Here is a 19,231-nt window from a genome sequence, read left to right as displayed (position 1 = left end):
TAGCCTTTAGCTTACTCCAATATTAAGTCAAAAATCACGTGAAATTCACAAGATTTGATATTGATGTTATGTACTAATATTTATGTTACATTTACACATTATTATTTGATGCATTTTGGCTCTCTCTCCAACAGGCTTTGTGTGCAGTTGCAGCGCTGGCTTCACTGGGGGGCGCTGTGAAATTGAACTGACATCCTGCATGCCCAATCCATGCCAGAACGGTGGGGAGTGTAAGCCTTTAGGCAGTGCATTCTTCTGTGGCTGTCCTAGAGGACTCGGGGGACCTACGTAAGATAAAATAGCCTGCAATCACACTCACACTTTTAAACCTTAATTACTGATTGTCAAACAGCATGGTGAATAGTATGCCCTGTGTACACAGCTTGTACACAATGTTAGGTTATTGATGATTTAGACACATTAACATCTGCAGCTCCCCTCTCATACACATTCAAACACAAAGAGCATGAATTCTGGAGGCAAGACCACAAACGCACTCATTCATTAGCCCACATTAGCATCACAGCACCCACTGTGTTGTTTTAGTTGTTATTGTGCGAGATAAATTAGTGTTTCTAATTTAATTCAGTATAATTTTGGCTGAAAAGCCTATAATCATTCTCCAGCTTCCTTCTTAATTACAGCTCAGTAATTGCCTTTGAAATAACCTCCCTGCTTATGCGGCTGTTCAGCTGAGCCGCCACTAGAGAGCAGTTTCTCCTCAAAGTACAACATGGCTCTGCTTTGTTATGTTTTTGACGAAGATATAAAATGCTTTTGATGAAGTTGGATTGATTTAACTTTGGCTTAGCAGTTTAGAGTTTGTTCAAATCATTATCAGTTTATAATGAACACACAGACTGAAAAATACTGTTTTCTGCCACAAGTGAACTGCAGTTGATCATAACTGGCTATGAGATTGTTCTTTCTGCAGATCGATAGAAAGTAATATCACACTGAATTGAAATAATGTAAAGCATATTTAATTAGAAAATGTCTTTAAAATGAAAGACATAATCACAGACATGAAAATTTGACACAACTTACTGAATTTATGAAGTTTGTTAAGGAACGTATACAGTATTCATGTTCTTAAGTATTCATGAGTGAATATCACGATTAATTATACATGCTTAACGACGCCATTATCATTTCAAAACATTGAATACTTATGCAAGGAAGCTTCCTGCAATACTGCTTTTTCACCTTACATCAGACCTCTTGTACAGTGTTTTGAAAATCCCATCAAGAGAAAATAATTGAAAAGAGAAATACAAGCATTTTCTATCTCCCTCACAGCAGGGCGCCATGTTTGAAATGACAAGCCACGATGAGCACACGTATGTGTGTGGAGTAAAACTACGTTTGTGATGTTCTGCCGTAATTTGCGTCTTTATTGAAGAGTTTTTGTGTGTGTGTGTGTGTGTGTGTGTGTGCAATCAGGCAAATTTAGGATAACAGGGGGATCCGTGAAGATAATCCGTCGAATTTGGATAGAAAAGAAAGGCCCTCTGAAAAGATGATCGCCAAAGTGTTTATTTTCTTTCTGTCTTTTAAACTCACTGTCACGCTTTCATCTCTCATTCTTCTCTTTCGCTTTGATACAAATCAACTCCACCACTCCCATGCATAGCAATGTATTTCGTCTGTGCCTTTGCAGATGTGACGAGGATGTAAATGAGTGTGACCAGAGCGAGTGTGGAAACGGAGGAGAGTGTGTCAACACGTTTGGGTCCTTCTACTGTAACTGCTCAGACGGGTACGAGGGTCAGTACTGCGATGATCTCACACCTGATGATCCGGGGGACGACACACAGGTACAGTATGAATAACACTTGAAACTGTTTTATTTTACAGAATTACACTCACGTATAATCCAAACAGGTACCAGCCTCTGGTCTTAGGTTTTGCACAGTCAGCTTGCTCCTAATGGGACTTGGCATGCTCAGTGAGGCTATTGAGAATTTGAGTGCGCAGTGGCCTCCTGGAAAGCTGTATTCACCAGCTTGGTATGTTTGTCTCTGCAGCAGATGAATGAAAGTGTGGTAATGGGTAAATCACAGTTTCCATTTGAAGTTGTCACGCTCTTGACTTTCATCGTGTGCTTCTATACCTTATATTGAGACTGCAAGCCCAATTAATGCTGCACATTGTGAGCAAGAACGTGCCTCCATTATTCCCTAGAAGACTGTAACCATAGTCGACAAAACCTTTTAGGCCGCCTTCACAGCCAATAGATATGTTAGCGTTGTTTGTTTGTTTTAAGGACATTTGAGGGCGTCTATTGCTGGAAATAAAGCTGAATACATGATTTTTTTTTCACGGAACCTAACAGCTCTATTAAAACGAGAATCCGTGAAATTGATCATCGGTTCAATACCACAAGCCTAGAAATCTGGTTGTTGTCATCTCTGCAGTCATGCGTAGAAGCTTAAAATGGAAATATATCCAACATCACATGAGATGAAATGTCAGTAAGTTCATTAATCAAAAGCTGCTAATAAAACATATGTAACACTGGTGGTCTCTTCAACGTGCGAGTTCGTCATTTACATTTATCTTCCTTTATTAGTACTTGGGGTCGGATGGTCAACTGTACTTCAAAAACATGCATATTAACTATAGTCGTCATACGGCAGCCTGGATGGTTTTAAAGGAATCTGTACTAACGTCAGCCTGAAGGGAAAAAGTCCAATTTGTAGCTTGACTCCTTGTTATCCGACATTTTTAGGAAACGTTCCATCATGCCAACATATGCAGAGTCCTTTCAGCAAGTTGGAAATATGTGAGTCCCTTTCAGGTTTTTATGATTCTTCTCTTCCTGTTGCCCAGGCGGAGCCCCTGTCTTACGTTGGACCCGGAGAGATAATTGGCATCGGGGTCCTTGCCTTTGTCATCATTCTCCTCCTCATACTCTTCATCGCCTTCAGGAAGAAAATCAAATTCAGGAAAGACTCAGATCCGGGCCCCGGGACTCAGAGTGTGATGGGCGTGTCAGCGATTTCCACAGAAACAAGCTACATGCTGCACAAGACCGGCATGGGGGCAGAAGGGATTGAGTTTAAAGCCGTGCGTGTGTCAGGTTCACCGGGCAACACGAGCACGTATGGTGAGGTGGGAATTAGCACCGGAGGACCTCCTCAGGTCATGGTGCGACCGACTGCCCACTCACCTCTACCAGGAGGACTCATTAACCCGGCCATGAGGGGTGGGGATGGTGACAAGACCACTTCCAGTGAGGGCAGTCAGGTATGCAAATGATTCTAACTTATTTCCTTGTCTCATGTTTCATAACATGACCATAAACGTACAAAACTGGGAGACTTTGTAATGGCAGTTTATTAGTAATACCAGGAAAATGATTAGAGAACTGGGCAGTATTATAAAAAAACTGAATTTGTATTTAAGTTGTATACTTCATGAAATGAAATAAAAAATATCAGGTCTTGTAATGAGTTTATATACCAATATCACTGTTAACATCAGCATACCTCCAGCTCCTCATTTTATTTGATGATGCTGTTGCTGATGATGCTTCTGTAACTCTATTTATATTGCTTGAAAGAGATCCAAGATGTTAGTATCTTATTGCCCCTATAACTTAACAGCCATCTCTTGTTTAAGGGGGAGTTTACTGTCCTCTGGGTACAATTACAAAAAAAGTGCTTCTATGGCTGGAAGTTAGACTGATAAAATTTTTATATGATGGAAAATACGGGTTGGTGAAACTTTAGTAATATTCCCATTATTACTTTTAAAAAGTGGAAGTTACTGTCTGATAATAAACTTAAAAGTCTGGAAAAAGTTTGTTTAAAGCCACCATGTGAATAATTTGAATATTCATGATTTTAAAAGATGAGTTCACCCCAAAAAGTTTAATTCAGCCATTATCTCATGCAGATGGAAAGTCGTAGTCCACAAAACATTTCTGGAGCTTCACAGCAAAAGAGAGTTGCAGCATTCTCCTAAACAAGTGAAGGAGATGGGGACTTGAATCAAAACATAACAAAAACAACTGAAAAATAACATACAATGGCTCCATACAATAAATAAATATTGTCTTTTTAAATCAGTTTGGGATCTCGGGGCTTCCGAAAACTTGGATTACAGCGGGCAATCTGTATTTCATTTTTGGGTGAACTTACCCTTTAACACCCTCCATAGTAGCATTAAAAGAGCCTATGTTAACTCAATCCCAACTTGGGGATGCTGAGACGTGTGGATTTAAAGTAGTACATATACTCCATCAGTTTTCATTAGTTCAGTCCAGTAGTAGAGTAATTTGAAAGATGCATAAAATGCATGTTGAGATTTAAGGTGCAATATGTAAGAATTATAGTTTAAGACATTCAAAATTTAACTAAAATCGTCAGCAGAATGTGAAGAAATAACAGAGCCGCTCCCCGTCAGCATTACCCACTGGGACCTCACCGCCCCAAGCCTGAAAACCTCCTTCCAGTCGTCCAAAGCGCCTGTGGTAGTGGTGTAAACACCAGCGCCCTGGTGCTCCGAGCTCCCAGTCCAGTCCAGGTAGAGTCAGCCAAGGACTGCTAGCTGGACAGCTAACTGAGCTAACTAGCTATTGGCAGCTACACTTAGAAGCCCCCCTTGCTGCCCCTGATTTTGTTTGCGGTTTGAATTCAACAGGTGGCAAATTTTTACATATTGCACCTTTAAGATACTTTTCAAATTAAAAAGTAAGGTTGTAAAAGGTTAGTGTGGCTATACTCTATCCTTTTGTTACTGTCAACAAATCCCATGAAAAGACCAAAAGTCACATACATTATTTGGTCTCCCTCTCAAATATATATTTTCATTTTTAAAATGGGCTAAACAGTTTCCTGAAGCAGCTGAGCACTTTAGTTTTCAGCAAACGTTCCTGAAGAGGAATAAATATTGCATTTGTTGGGGAATACTTTGAGCCACATATTTGGTAAGTTAGTGAGAATTTATGGAGCAGAATAATGGATTTGGGATTGACTCAAAATGTGTTCAATATAATAAAAGAGCATGTTACACAGCGCAGTGGTGCTTCTCATCGATGTGTTTAAACAGTTGGTAGTCTGGGATATTTATTGGAAGATTTTTTTTTTGTCTTCCTCCTCTACAGTTCAGCAGCTTCCTCTCAGACATGTCTAACGTCCGAGGTGTGGCCAACAGGAGGGGAATCGCAGTGTGCAGCGTGGCACCCAATCTCCCTTCAGCATCGGCCTGCCGCTCAGAGCACAGTCCGGCCCACAAAGTGTCCTGGGAGGGCGAGGAAGCCAGGGAGGAAGGGCTGGAGCGTGTGAGGGATGAGAGAGAGGAGGAATGGGGGCAGAGAGCTTTTGAGTTGGAGAGAACACAGAGAGATAACAGTCCACAGGGTAAGACTGCAAGCAGGCGCGCGCACGTACACACACACACACACACACACACACACACACACACACACACACACACACACACACAGAGGCATGCATGCACAGTTTCTTACCTCTGATCAAAAAGGCACAGAGCACACAGGCCGTGAACTCATTGTGCTGCAGCCACACCATCATCTCCAGTGAGAGAGCTTATTTCACAGTGATCTCTGCCTTTTGATCACACACATCAAAGAAAATGGCCCAGAGTAAGCAAGAGTGGTTAAGAAGTCATATTTTTATTTTGCTTATCATTTCAGTTAAGTTTAACTATTTACTGATAGCATGACTTACTGTTCTGTTACGCACTGCCGAAATTGGCAATCATGTCCACTTGTATCAGGATAAGACTCTTACATCTCCTGTGCACTTCTGTTTGAGTGGTCAGGGTAATCAGCCAGAACTGATGTCCTATGTTCTTGTCCTACTTTTGCTCAAAAAAGTCCAAATCAAAGTGGCTGGAACACAAAGAAAGTTTTTTTCCTGCAAAGTTTTTTTTCTTCTTTTTTTTCATCCAAGTTTGCCTCGTCAGTACCTTTGTCAACAGAGAGGACAGCAAACCAAGCGAGAGCGTGGAGAAATCGTTGTCAGATAATTCAGCTTCGGCCTGATATTTAGCTGTCAGCAGCGAGAGCACAGTTCACACAGTTTGTTCTCTGTCAATGAAATAACCATGTTGCATCTCAGTGCTGAAGTAGACGTCACATATTTCGATTCTCTGTCCAACCTGTTGTTTTGAATAATACAGCCTGCAGTGGGAACTTCCTGCCTGTTAATTATTGATTTCTTCCTGTAGGAATGGGAAAGAGGTTGTTTTATTTTTTTAGCTCCCCTGTTGTGCGTATGCACAAAAAAAGAGAAAAAAAGCAAAACAAATTCCCCCCTCAGGGGTCAAAGTTAGTTCGCAAGTCTATTGATTAATATGTAATTATAGCAAAAACCTATTCTCTTTAGTGCGTTAATGATTCCAGTGTTAAGTGCCAGTTTAATTAATCAATTAATCAATTGGAAACAGTTTAGTTATTTATTCACACCATGGCACCACAAACAGGTAGAATAATGAATACTGCAATAGATGGGCACAGGTCAATACACAAGGAAACATATTGGTCGTTTTTCTGTCACTACCTGCGGCTCATGAATAAATAAGATGCAATGAATAATGAAAAACTTGGAAAATACATTAAAAAAATCAAGTCTCATATTGCTCAGTTTTTCGGAATAGTGCTGTCAGATATACGTCTCACAGTAAGTATTGTATATTGATCTTTTGCAAAGAAATGAAGATTTAATTAAAGGTTCATCATTGAAAGAACGATAACTAAAGCCTCAAAGAAGCAGTCTAATAATGCAGCAAGACAGGTTACAGAAGGCATTATGTGAAGCTGCTAAAAACATTTAGAGGTAAGGATCAATGCAACATTCGGTTAGGTGCTAAGTATGTGCAAAGTGTGAAGAAACAAAAGTGTTGACGTAATGTAATGTAAAGACGTAAAGATGTTATGAAAGACATACGTACTGTGTTGCTACTGAAGTTAGCATGCTAACCAGCTAGCCCTGACCCATCCTGTCTCCTAATACCACTTTGTACCTGCAAGAGGTGATAGTCTGATAGCCCCTGTAGTTTCAGCTTGGAGATATAAAAGCAGCAACTTCGCTACTTAGTCTGATAAGTAAATAAAATAAACTCACAAAATGTCAAGAAATAGAGAGAACATTTTTCATACCTGTTTTCCACACTGTACAGAAAAAATACAACCGCACACCATTCATGTTCCTCTCTTTGACAGAACCAAGATGAGCTTAACTGCCTCATTAACTCACACTCCATCAAACCCAACATAAAGGAAATAAAACTCATCAAAACAATCTCTGTTTGTCTTTTCACAATCACCTCCTTTGGTCGAAATAAATCCTCAATTTACAGAGTAAGATGTGAAAATACTCCAGCTCTACATGGCATTTTATGCCCTTCATGCCTCTCTTGTAGCCGCCTGCTGTTGTCTTCTTGTTCCCGGAGTCATAGTCTGGTCAAAACCACTGTAAATCACCTCCATACTGTGTCCCCTGTCTTTAAACTGGCATCTTACGGACACAGAGGCTGTGCTCTGTCCCAGTCTGGTTTCTAGCCGTGTTCACTAGGAGGCCGGTTGACTGAGCCTTGTTGCCCTTGGTGACTTCCCCCCATCATTTGAGGTTGCAGTGTGGATAGACCCTGTCATCTAATAGCGCTCAGCTAACTGAGATACTTGCTAACGGCAGATAATCGCTACAGCTAGAGACAGCCACAGCAAAGAGTAGCAAGTCCAGTGTAGTGACCAGCAGGAAGCGGTAAAGCTGCCCCCTATAGTTTTGTAGCATTAGCATCTCTTACAAATTACACCTTTAACTGAAGGTTAATGTGGCCTTTTGACCTCAATGTGACCTTTATCATAATTACTGTTTAATTGCCAGATAATGACTCCTGAAGATTTATGTAATAGCTCTTGCAATAGGAAAAGTATAAGGGGTTTAAAAAGCTTCAGGCCAGGATGATTACATGGTTTGGCTGAGCGTCAGTGGTAGGATTAGAGCATGCAGGGTCGAGTCCATAACCTCAGGCATGGCTGCCAATATTGGCACATGGCAGAATGGTCACTGGCACAATAACGAAGGCGCATGTGTGAGGAAAGAAAATAAACGGAACAGACATAAAGAATAAAAAAATGGTTTACTTATTTTTTTGTATATTGAGAATTGTCCCCTCACCTGCATGCTGAATCAGACCAGTGGCTGCTGTGCTGCCTGTCTTATTTAGTTTGATTGATGGTGCTGCCTTACTGCTCACATTCCCACAGGAGCATTTCACTTGTTCCAGACGCATTGGACCACGACCACCTAGCTCGAGCTCAGAAAGCTAAAGTTGATGTCCAGACATCCTGGCCCTCATGGGCAGCGTATGGTTTTGGTTACAAGATGGGCCAAGCCCCGACTGCTTGCTTGCAGAATATTCAGTGTAAAGCACTATTTTGAAACAGACAAGAGAATGCTCGAAGATGTGCCAGACAAGGGCGACAGAGACATGCTGTGCCCAGTGAGGAGCAAGCCTCCAATCATAAAACCTCTTATAACAATCCATGCTGCCAGGTACACTGACAAATTGTTTATTGCTTTCTTAAACAGAGAAAGCTGTTTGCCAGTCATACTGTTTATATAAAGCAACAGGTGGAAACCACAACAAATCAAGATTATGCATTTTTACTTATGACATATCTGCACAGGATTTATGAAAACAGAAGAACAGCTCTGGGTGTGTTCCAGATGTCACGCCCATGTGATAACTGTTAATGCAGTACCCTAGATAAAAGTACAGAAACATGTTTTTCTACAGGACTATTTTATTTTCCACGTAACAAATTATGTCTAAATGCATCAGTACTCACTTTGCCTAAAGGTCCCATATTGTAGAAAGTGAAATTTCCATGCCTGTTTTGATTACCTTACATAATTCTTTTAACAACCCGTCAGGACTTCCAGACAATTGAGCTTGTTTTACTGTCTTGGCTGATGTTATCTTAGCATTTTTAGGATGGTTATCCAAAATTCAGTAGCTGATTGTGATAATACCTTACCAGTGTGCTCTTTAGTACGCTATATGAAGTTTTTTAAATATGTATGAAACCAATAACAGGTGAATTGCATCCTACCTACAGGGACTATTTTATATTTTGACTTATTTACAACTAAAATGATATTTTTGATGTTACCGTACAGAGAAAAGGTACCATTGGGTATCGGTACCGACTGGTATCTGTGTCAATTTTCTGGTCGACAGCCAAAATAAAAGTATGAATCTGAAAATGAGCATAAAATGGGACATTTAACATAAGCAGCTGCACATGTACTTATAGTCTTTAATTACCAAGTTTATGACATACGTAAGAAAATACTTTATCAAGACTAAGAATCCTGATTATTCAATCAAGAATACTCAGTTTCACACATTAAGGTCAGTAAAGTACTTGTGTGTGATAAGAGTCAGCAGAAGAGGCAGTGAAACAGAGACTGTTTTCACTTTCCGCTCTTTCCTATTTGTTCCACCTTCCAACATAAAGCCTCTTTAGTTTTGACAAAAGTTACTTTTAATGACATCAGCAGAGCTGCCAGCTCTTATTTCTGAGCAGCTTTGTATTCCAAATAGAATTGTTGCTCTAGACCATAGAAATGATTTCCACTCTGTTGGTCCTCTGTATCTCTTCCCAAATTTGACCACTAAAGTGAAACTAGGTATTTCATTGCTGCTCGACTGGAGCACCCGGTAGAGCAGCGAACCTGTCTCTGGTCTCATCAGACAGTCTTACAGATAGTTTTCAAAGCAACTTCCAACTATCTGAAGTCATTGGGACACATGAATGGCCTGCTCCGCCTCTCTGACAACAGTTACTTAGAGGCAATTCTGACCCCCACCCCAACACAAAATAACTGCTCAGCAAAGTAAAACAGTGTCAGGAATCACACTGCCTTGTAAACATCTATTTATTTGAAATATTGCTTCTAAAGACATGCAGGTTAAGGCTAAGTAGAGACCCTGCGGCTGGCAACTTTCACCAAATGAAATTTCATCTGACTTATTCGCACAGACGAAATGTCAAGTCTGTGACTGGAAATAAGAGCTTTGATTACTGCAGTGGAAGCAGTTCAGACTCTATTTTTCCCATGTACCTGCTGTTTTGAGGAGTTCATGTTTCACGTCTGCTACACTTCACTGTACAAGGACAAGTAACTCTGTGGTCTCACCCGCCATGATTCCTTCAGCTGGTGCAGACGGCATTAAATCAGCAGACCTGGAGTCTCAAGTGGGTGTTCTGGGATTTGGTGAAAATGCTTTACTCAAAAACTGTTTGGCCGCCTTTGGGAGCAGACCAAAATGTATTTGGAGCAACTCAAATTGTCTTGTGAATAGGTTGTTTTTTTTGTGTGTGTGTCTACATTCAAGTCTATATTAAAACAGTTCTCAAATGGACACATTGACAGAGGTTTTGGTTGCTGTAATCATTTCTCCTGTTGATCCCTTCTCAGTGTAAGAGATGGGAAAATCCCCAGACCTTGTTTCATGTAAAAATGCATTCAAGTGCCAAATCCAGCGCTGACCCACTTGATTTGGCTAACTCAAACAGCATAAGCCCCATATTACCTGGGAGTCGTGCCAGGAGGGACCTCTTCACATCTAGGACGGACAGAAGGAATGATTACAGCATTCAATGAGTCTTTAAATGTACATAGAGGTATGTGAGTAATACTGCATTTAGATTGGCTTGAAAATATCTCAACCTGTCCTGTAAAAAATTTAATTAACAATGTAATTTGCCTTTAACTCTGAGTGAAACATGTTGACATGGCTCGTTGGTTATTAAAAATACTTCCAAAAAATGTTGAAAAAATAAAATGTATCTCCGTGTGTCTGTACATTAGATATGCCAGAGCTGGTGGATGAGGGGGCATGTCTCTCAGACTCCACCTCTGAAGATCACTCCCTCAGTTCCTACACTTCTGAGTCCTTCGATGACAACGGTAAGACTCAAATACCATTTACACCTATTACTGCGTGTATTGACTCCTTTCCTATTGTCAGTGGACAAGTTTGCCTTTCTGTTGTGGTGTGTTATGTTCAATGTCTCAAAGTACTAGAAAACAGGAAGTGACAATGTTGTGGCGGTTACTATTTTATCTTTATCTTTTACTTTAGTCTCGCTTTCAAACTCAACACCAACCGAACAATGTTCGAGACAGATATAGCATTGAAGCACCAACGTCATTTACTTCAACGTGCTTCATAGCATTGTGCAGGAAAAGGGGCGAAAATTAGCATGTCCACCCAGGGGTCATGTTTCCATCACTGTCAACTGAAGCCTACACACCTGTGACTTCTGAGGCCCTGTTCACATTTGGTATCAACATCCTGGTATCCTGAGTGATCCGATCACAAGTAGACAGCTCTAAGTATAGGCGTGAACACCCCCAAGACGCATTTGAGATCCAATCACTCAGACCGTATTCGGGGGAGGTCTGCGCAGCATGTGAGCACATGCAATTTCGCAAGATTCCCTTACAGAGGTCCTGTATCAAGAGATCCCATTATGCTTAGTTTCAGGTACATACTTTTATCTGGGGGTCCTAGTATAATAGGTTCACATACTTTAATTTTCAAAAAGCACATAATATTATGATGCATTGCTGCAGCAGCCCTTTTCACTTTGTGTCTTGAACGCTCCATTTTAGCTACAGAGTGAGACATCTCGCCTCTGTCCGATCTTTGATGAGATTTGCACATGCGCATCACTCAAAGGGCAGGATGTAGCCAATCAGAGGCAGAGTAGTGGGGTCATGCCGAGCAAAGTATTGTGATGTAAAATAACGCCGCTACAGTAGCAGCAACTGTATGTCTGCTGACTGACTAGAATGTATATATTTTATAATAAATATATAAAAATATATATTTATATAAAGCCTGTTACATAGTGACGCACATAAGTTATTGAAGTAAAGGCTCGACTCCAAACCAGGCGTTTCAGGCAGTGCAGGAGCAGTGTTTTCTGTGGGCGAGAGTAACTCCCTTTGGCGTGAACTTTAAGCTTTTTCACTTTGCAGACCTTTCACCTGCACAAAAATGCTCCATAACACAATAAAGGAAAGGCAAAAAAGCAGAATATGACCTCTTTAAGAGCTGTTGAGTGAGGAGAAACTTAACACACTTTGCGAAAGGTTTAGGGCATATTGCAAATCATTGGTGCCTTCTTGTAAATTCGACATTAAACGCAACACTTTAAGTTGTTTCTTTCTGTGTAAAAAATGTCACTTTGTCATGGCACCGCTGTACCAGCCTGTTTCTTTTCAAGTGCGTCTTACCTGATTTCACCATTTACACCAAATGCATTAAAGAAATGCAAAAAAATGCAAAGATGGTACACATATTGATAGTAAACATGACTTCTTCTTTGTCATCCATGGAGAAAGTCCCCCCCAAAAAACTCAGGCGGGCACTAAAAAAAATGCTCAATTCTGAGGCTTTAGGTTCGGAGAAACTGTATGAACTTTGTGAAATTCTGTCAACAACACATTCTCAACTATTCGGGCCTACATGTTAATTCAGCAAACGTTGTACACGACCACTGGATTTCTTTCTTTGTGTTAAAAAATGTGTCCATTTGTTCCAGTAATGTAGATGTATATTTGCATATAGAGCTGGGAGGTGAGAGCCGATCACAATAGGTGTTGAGACACATATAATGCCAGGTGTGAATTGTCAGGCTTATAGCTGTCCACTTGTGATCAAATCACTCAGGACGGATGGTAATACCAAATGTGAACAGCCTCTGAGTCATTTGACCATGGAATGAATGCCGATTGTGTGCTTTCCATTGCCGACAAAAGCCAGATATTAGTGGGATTTATTTGTCTATTGTAACAGGGATATAACGCTCAAACGACCCAGCACATCTGCACTTCTTCTTTTGCATTTCTGTACAATATTTGTTTTACAAATGTACCACAGAAGGCCTTTAAGAGTTCTTCAAAAAAAGGTAAAATTCAAGTAGACGCTGCTCGTCTTTAGTAATCACGAGCAAAACAGCCTGAGAGCCACCGCTGCTGATCAAATTCCCTGAATGTAGCAACAGTCCACTTTGCACTTTTACAAAGTGCATTAACTGTATTAACATACTGAAAAGCAGGCAGACAATAGACTAGTAGAAATGTGTCATGAGAGGTACCTTAATGCTGCTAAATCCATACATTAAAATGCAAGGTTTTAATGCACCAGTCTTAAGTGATAGAAAAAAAAGAAACTTGTTATGCTCTTTTCTTCTTATTCCATAGAGTTTCTCTTCCCAGATAACTCAATACCATTAACCCTTTCCTTGAATCCTGCAGCGTGTCTTTTTCCCAGATAACTCGATACCATTGATCTTTTGTTAGCTAAGTATGAGAGGTTGAAAGCCATACACTCTAATGATCATGTCTGTGTGTGGGTGTGTGTTTCTCAAATAAGGAACCCATGCAGATGCTTTGTTCCCCGTGTAATTATTGTAGCTGCAAAGAAAGGAGTCCTCACATCTCTCCCACCCCCTTGTAGGACACACACACACACACACACACACTCACACACCACAAGCATACAGACGTGTTGGCAGGACTAACATGTCTCCACTCTCCTCAACACGTGTGCACACACATGCTCACACACATTTCCCATCTCATCACACCCAGCTCATGAAATCTTACCCTATTCATAACTGCACTGACATTGTTACTGTTCTTCTCTCCCTCTGTATTCTGCCCAGCCTCCATAGTGACAGTCATACGTCTCGTCAATGATGCTGTTGATAATATTGAGAGTGAAGGTATGAAAGAATATCCTCTGCTAACTCCACTGTCTCTTTTGTGTCTGTCTTCTGACGCCAGAGTGTTTGTTCAGTGGTGTAACACTACGATACAATGTTCTGAATGCAGCCGAGACGCTGCTGTTCAATCCCCTTTCTATTCAGAATAAAACTTCCCGCTTAGATTTCCAATATTTTTGTCAGTTTCCAACACTGGATCTCTCTGTATTTAAATTTCCCCCCCTTTGGTTTCTGTGTTGTTTGTCTCAGTCTTTCTCTGACTGTCTCTTTCTCTCTCCCTTTGTAGTGTCGAACATGGACAAAGAGCAGCGGCGGAACAGCCCTGGTGAGTGAGTTGCAAAACAACTGAAAAACATCTTATTAACTTGCCATCCCTTTGGCTTTATTTCTCAAGCTGTGATCCCAAAACCCAACCTTTTGGATTCTTTACATTATTTTCTCCGAACACTTTCATCACACCCCCGTTGCCGTGAATGTATTCTCCCAGTTCCTTGTTACAGTATGTGTCCTGACTTCCAGCAAGGGTGGTTGTTTCCATTTTGAAACTCGGGATTATCATCGCTTTCGCTTTCTGTCTTTTAAAATAGCAGTTTATATCATCTGTTGCTAATTAACATTAATCCTAGAGCATGACCGATAAATTGGGTGAGCTAGTATCGATATAAACCAATCAGATCCAATCAGGAAAAATCCTCCCCAGCATCACCCTCTCGTCCAAATGTAGTAACTACTGGCTCCAAAAAACCAAGATGTCGATGGCCGTTATGCCAAAGTCGAGGCTTGGAAACGGAAATCCACAAACCAATGGGGGATGTCACAGTGGGTTTACACTCGGTCTCGACTCAGCTTTGTTTTTAAAAAAAATTGTATCCACAAACTCCTTCAGTAAAACATCAGAAGCTCTAATATAAGTTTCATAAATATCAAGTCAAACATATTGTGACCTTCGAATCCAGACCTCCACTATTTGGCAGAAGAAGCTTGAAAACATTATGCTAATGTGTCAGATTTACAGATTCAACATTACATCTTAAGCTGCTCATTCCAGCTCCAGATTGTAGCGGCAGGTTGCGATTGATTGTCAATACTGTTAATTACTAATTAGGCATCCTCTCAAGAACTGTAGTGTCTCTGCCTTCGTTGCCAACGAAAGCAGAGAAAGATCTCAACTGAATCATTTTGAATTTATGTCCTTAATTACATCCATCTGTCGAACGCTAAGCCAGCATTAGAAGTCTCCAAGTAGGATCTGGATCGGATAAGTGGATCTGATGCTGGTTTCAGATATTATAAAATGCTATCAAACTTGAACCTGCAATAAATTTAATATAAAAAATGGTGATCAAATAAAGACATTGGGTTTGCTATAAGGTAATATAATAGTTGATTAAGATAATTTGAATCATGCTGGCATTTAATAGCTGGGTCAAGTTGGCATATGCCTCCTCACACCAACTAAAGCAGATCTTTCGCCCCGACCTTGTAGAGGATCTCAGTGGATTTCCGGGGCACTTTGAGCCAAAGCCTCACATCCGCACAGAAAGGCAGAGGAGAAGGCAACTTCAAACACTTTCTCTCTTTTTCACACTAAATGAGGCATCATCTACAGGCTGAACACTGACTTTACTCTTACCGGATGACTAGTTTTGCTCAAACAAAGATCAGAGCGTTCACAATCCGGTTGTACCTATCCTGCACGATCACTATGTTCTCGTCACTTGCTTGTGGTAAACCAACGTTAATTGGCTCATAGTTACCGAGTCTGTTTGTTCTCGGGCGCATGTAATTTTCTTGGTCCACAAAGCATTTCAGTACTTACCCAGAGCAAGGCTGCATTCACGCCTCTGTCTCTGCCAGCCGAGTGAAGCATAAGAAGCTTTATTTCAGACGGAGAGAATTAAATGATGAATTAAATTGTTGTTGTAGTAAATTGTTCCAAATTACCTGTTGGATTCAGTACATTTGTGCAAACATATATTTAGTTCTTTGTCTGTAATGAGTATATTGTATTATGCTGGAGCATGGGGTAATACAGAAACATAAAAAAGACAAAAATACCATCTAATTTTTACGTTTTTTTCTCCATTCGACATGAAATAACGTGTTCGTACATCACGTGTGTACGCGTGTGAGCATATTTGTCTGTTTACATGTCATCACCGCTAAATGGCTCTCTGCCAGCCCCCCCTCTCCCGTTATCGAGTGTGTTCTCTCTCCAATGTCATAATTCACCGTGTCGCCCTGCATTCAGTTGTTTCTATGAGAGGAGCATTTCATCATCAAAGGCTTCCTGTCCCACGAGATATTTGTTTTGTTTTCCACTTCACTAGCAGCGAGTCGCCACCTGCAGAGCAAAGATGAGATTTGTGTAGAGTTCATCAAAGAGTACAATGTGGACTGTAAGAAGAATTGTTTTATTATTTCCTCACTCCTTACACCTTTTATTTGAAAGTATTCCAGCCAGGAGTAGAGATATTTCAGCAGCATGGCATGCAGTAAGAGCTCCCACACTCTTTTTTTGTGGTGCGTTGGCACAGCAGTCTATTAGATATCTCTGTCCACATGTGTCATGCATTATATACCAGGAGTATTGCTAATGAAGGGTACTCTCCATCCCACACAGAGGATGACCCCTCTGGGTTCTCTCACTTCATCAATATGATATTTTTTTCACTCACAGCTCATTAACCCAACAATGAATTATGCAACCTGCATACAGTAGTTTGTAGGAAGTCGTAGGATTAGCGGGGAGTTATGCGTCAGTCCATTTAACAGCATGAAGTCGGAGGTGGTACATTTTTGTCGACTGGATTTTTTATTTGCACGTCAATAAATCCTGAATGAGAAATCGGAGCAATTACACAACGCAAACACGCAGAACACATAGGGAACCCCGAGCTGAGGCGGTGAGAGGAAGTCGTTTCCGAGCCTCCCGCTGCATCCCAGACACAAAGATGCAGCACAGACACGTTCTCACGCACGCGACTAACAAGCCAGACATTTCTATGAAAATAAGAAGAGATCAAGGGAGGAGATAATAAGCAGAATAAACTAAAGAGGAGAAAATAGAAACAAACACAACAAGCCAGAGTATATACACAGGCTGCTCATTAATCTAACAAAAATTTAGACATTTTTTCTTTTAGGTAAAAGGAGTTTGTTTATTAGGAGGCAGTAAAGCTCAGCCTCAACCTATAGAGTGAGCTGCTGTGGCTTCAGGAGGCCAGAGATGGGATCTGCAGTGATTTGAGTAATTGTGGACATCTTCAGACTAACTGACTCTCAGAGACACATTCGCTGGTGTCACCTCACTTACCTACTGCAGATAAGATTGCGATGATACTGTTGTTTCAGGAGGGAGGTGATTTATTGATGTGGCACCTTTCACAGGCTGATCCTATTAGATAGATAATCTCATTCCTAGCTCGGAGTGCGCATTGCAGACTGGCTGTTTGTAAAGTAACTCACAAGTGCGGACTACATACTGCCAGTGATTTGGCAGCACTAGTTTGTCCAGGGAATAAAGCCTCAGGCTCCCAACACAGTATGTCAACTCAAATCCCTCTCTTAACTCTCTTAAGTAGGCCATCTCTCTACTTGTTGTTGAATTAAAAGATGCAATTGGTCACTCAATGAAGTCCAAACTGTTAAAAAAGATTTATTCTTTCTGTGCTTTTCTTGTCAGCCTACCGCTGGGAGTCTTCCAGTCAGACTACGAGCTGGCTGTCACCGTCACGTCTGCGCCCACCAGAGGTGGGATCCCATTACGACCTCAGCGACACCCAGCAGAACATCAGACGAGGAGGCAGCACGCGCTCTCTCCAGCTGGACTACAGAGTGATGGGCCATGGTGGTGACAAGGGCCAAGAGCGGGGACGGGAGACCGAGAAGAGGGCCTTCCAGTGGGAGAGGAATCAGTCGGGAGAGTGGGAAAGGAAACGCATCCTGGAAAGAGAAGAAAAGAGGCGTCACGACGGGGAAGGAAAGAACACAGGCAACAGGAGCAGAGACATGGGGGCGTGCCAGGACCACAGAGACCGTCAGCAGTTGCACGGCCATGACAGCTGCGAAGACAGCTCCTCACCTGTTTACGAGGAATACCGAGAGTCCGGCCAGGACCTGGAGCAAAACGAAGACACCGAGAGCCTTTATGACACTCTACCCCCAACCCGACCAGCCTATGAAGGATACCCGTCAAGTCCCCCGGGCATCAACCTGCATCCAGCTCAACTCCTGCCCCCCCTCAGGGCGTGGGATTTACAGACAGGGGAGTGGAGGGAGTCGCAGGAGGATCGCGGAGGGCTCGGCTCCAGCGGTCTGGCAGGTTCTGGGGACGAGCTAGAGAGACTACTGAACTTGGTGTCGCTCCGAGCCAGGAGAGCCACGCGAATAAACAGAGCCTCGACCAAATCTGAACCCACAGACTGGGATGGATTTAAATGAGCACACAAGACTGTTTCAAATGAATAGATTTAATAATCCTTTATACATGAAAAGAGAGGGAGGGAAGCTCTCTGATTATACTTGACATTTATGTATACTACTACACCGTTGGTCCACCACTTCAAATAATTAAAGGAGAATATTACCATATATACTTGTATTATCCGGCATTATTATCCTGCTGTAAGCAAACACTAATCCACCACCAATCCCCTGGCTCATTTCTCAGCTGGAGGAATAAGAGGAAGTATATGTGTTATGTGGACGCCTTCACCTGTGCTGCAAGTTAGCCGAGATTGGCTGCGAATCAATGCTATTACATTTATTATTTATGGAATTGCTGGAGCGCAGCATTTATTAACATCAAAATATGAAAGGAGCCAGGCTGCCTCTTTCGTTTTAGACGGTGCCAATGTATGTACATATGTTATCACCTATTTCATACATCGTTCTGTCGAGTCACACAAGTACAGGCGCACGCACGCACACAATCATTTTGTCAGCTCAACCATGTAATGCATTTCTTATTTTTTATTGACACACACTCGGGGTTGTTTTGGAAGAAACACACATCCAGACGTCGCCTCGGAGATGCTATTAAGATTACCATTAGTTGATGCCAGGAGATCGTTATTTAATCCCCAAAAAAATTTAATTATTCGATGATTATTTATTTAATAATTACACTATTAATTTGTTTGGTTGCTTGCGAGCTTCCCGCTTATGAACACAAGCATCATCAGGGGTATCTGGCTCACGTAACTATGATTAACAGCACTTCAGGTAATGCAACTGTGACATATTTTTTTATTTCACCCATGCAAATCAGCAAACGGTTTTGACCTCTCGTTTTAACCCGTGCAGATTCCCTCATGAGCGCAGATCCTTATGTACATTTACCTTGTATATAATACCAACGCTGAGCTTTTAGCAGTGCTCCAGATGGAATTTAGCCCACTTCACACCTGGTGTTAACATGCCATATGAATTTTCAGACTTTATGTGCTG

The 19,231-nt window shown here is 41.4% G+C and overlaps 1 protein-coding gene across 1 annotated transcript in view; it reads left to right on the top strand.

Moving 5' to 3' along the window:
- Window positions 1-18,373, top strand: part of fat3b (FAT atypical cadherin 3b) — an 81,650-nt gene extending 63,277 nt beyond the window's left edge. Inside the window, exons 44-52 of the mRNA XM_073478836.1 lie at window positions 135-288; window positions 1,661-1,817; window positions 2,833-3,249; window positions 5,111-5,366; window positions 10,863-10,952; window positions 13,721-13,780; window positions 14,067-14,105; window positions 16,114-16,179; window positions 17,466-18,373. Of these exons, the coding sequence (XP_073334937.1) occupies window positions 135-288; window positions 1,661-1,817; window positions 2,833-3,249; window positions 5,111-5,366; window positions 10,863-10,952; window positions 13,721-13,780; window positions 14,067-14,105; window positions 16,114-16,179; window positions 17,466-18,223 (1,997 nt within the window). The 3' untranslated portion in view covers window positions 18,224-18,373. The remainder of the gene's footprint in view (window positions 1-134; window positions 289-1,660; window positions 1,818-2,832; window positions 3,250-5,110; window positions 5,367-10,862; window positions 10,953-13,720; window positions 13,781-14,066; window positions 14,106-16,113; window positions 16,180-17,465) is intronic.
- Window positions 18,374-19,231: the final 858 nt, after the last annotated feature.

Source organism: Pagrus major, chromosome 13, assembly GCF_040436345.1.
Source record: "Pagrus major chromosome 13, Pma_NU_1.0".
In the NCBI taxonomy this organism is placed as follows: domain Eukaryota; kingdom Metazoa; phylum Chordata; class Actinopteri; order Spariformes; family Sparidae; genus Pagrus; species Pagrus major.
The sequence above is the reverse complement of the archived record's forward strand: the minus strand, read 5'-3'. Positions and strand labels throughout refer to the sequence as shown.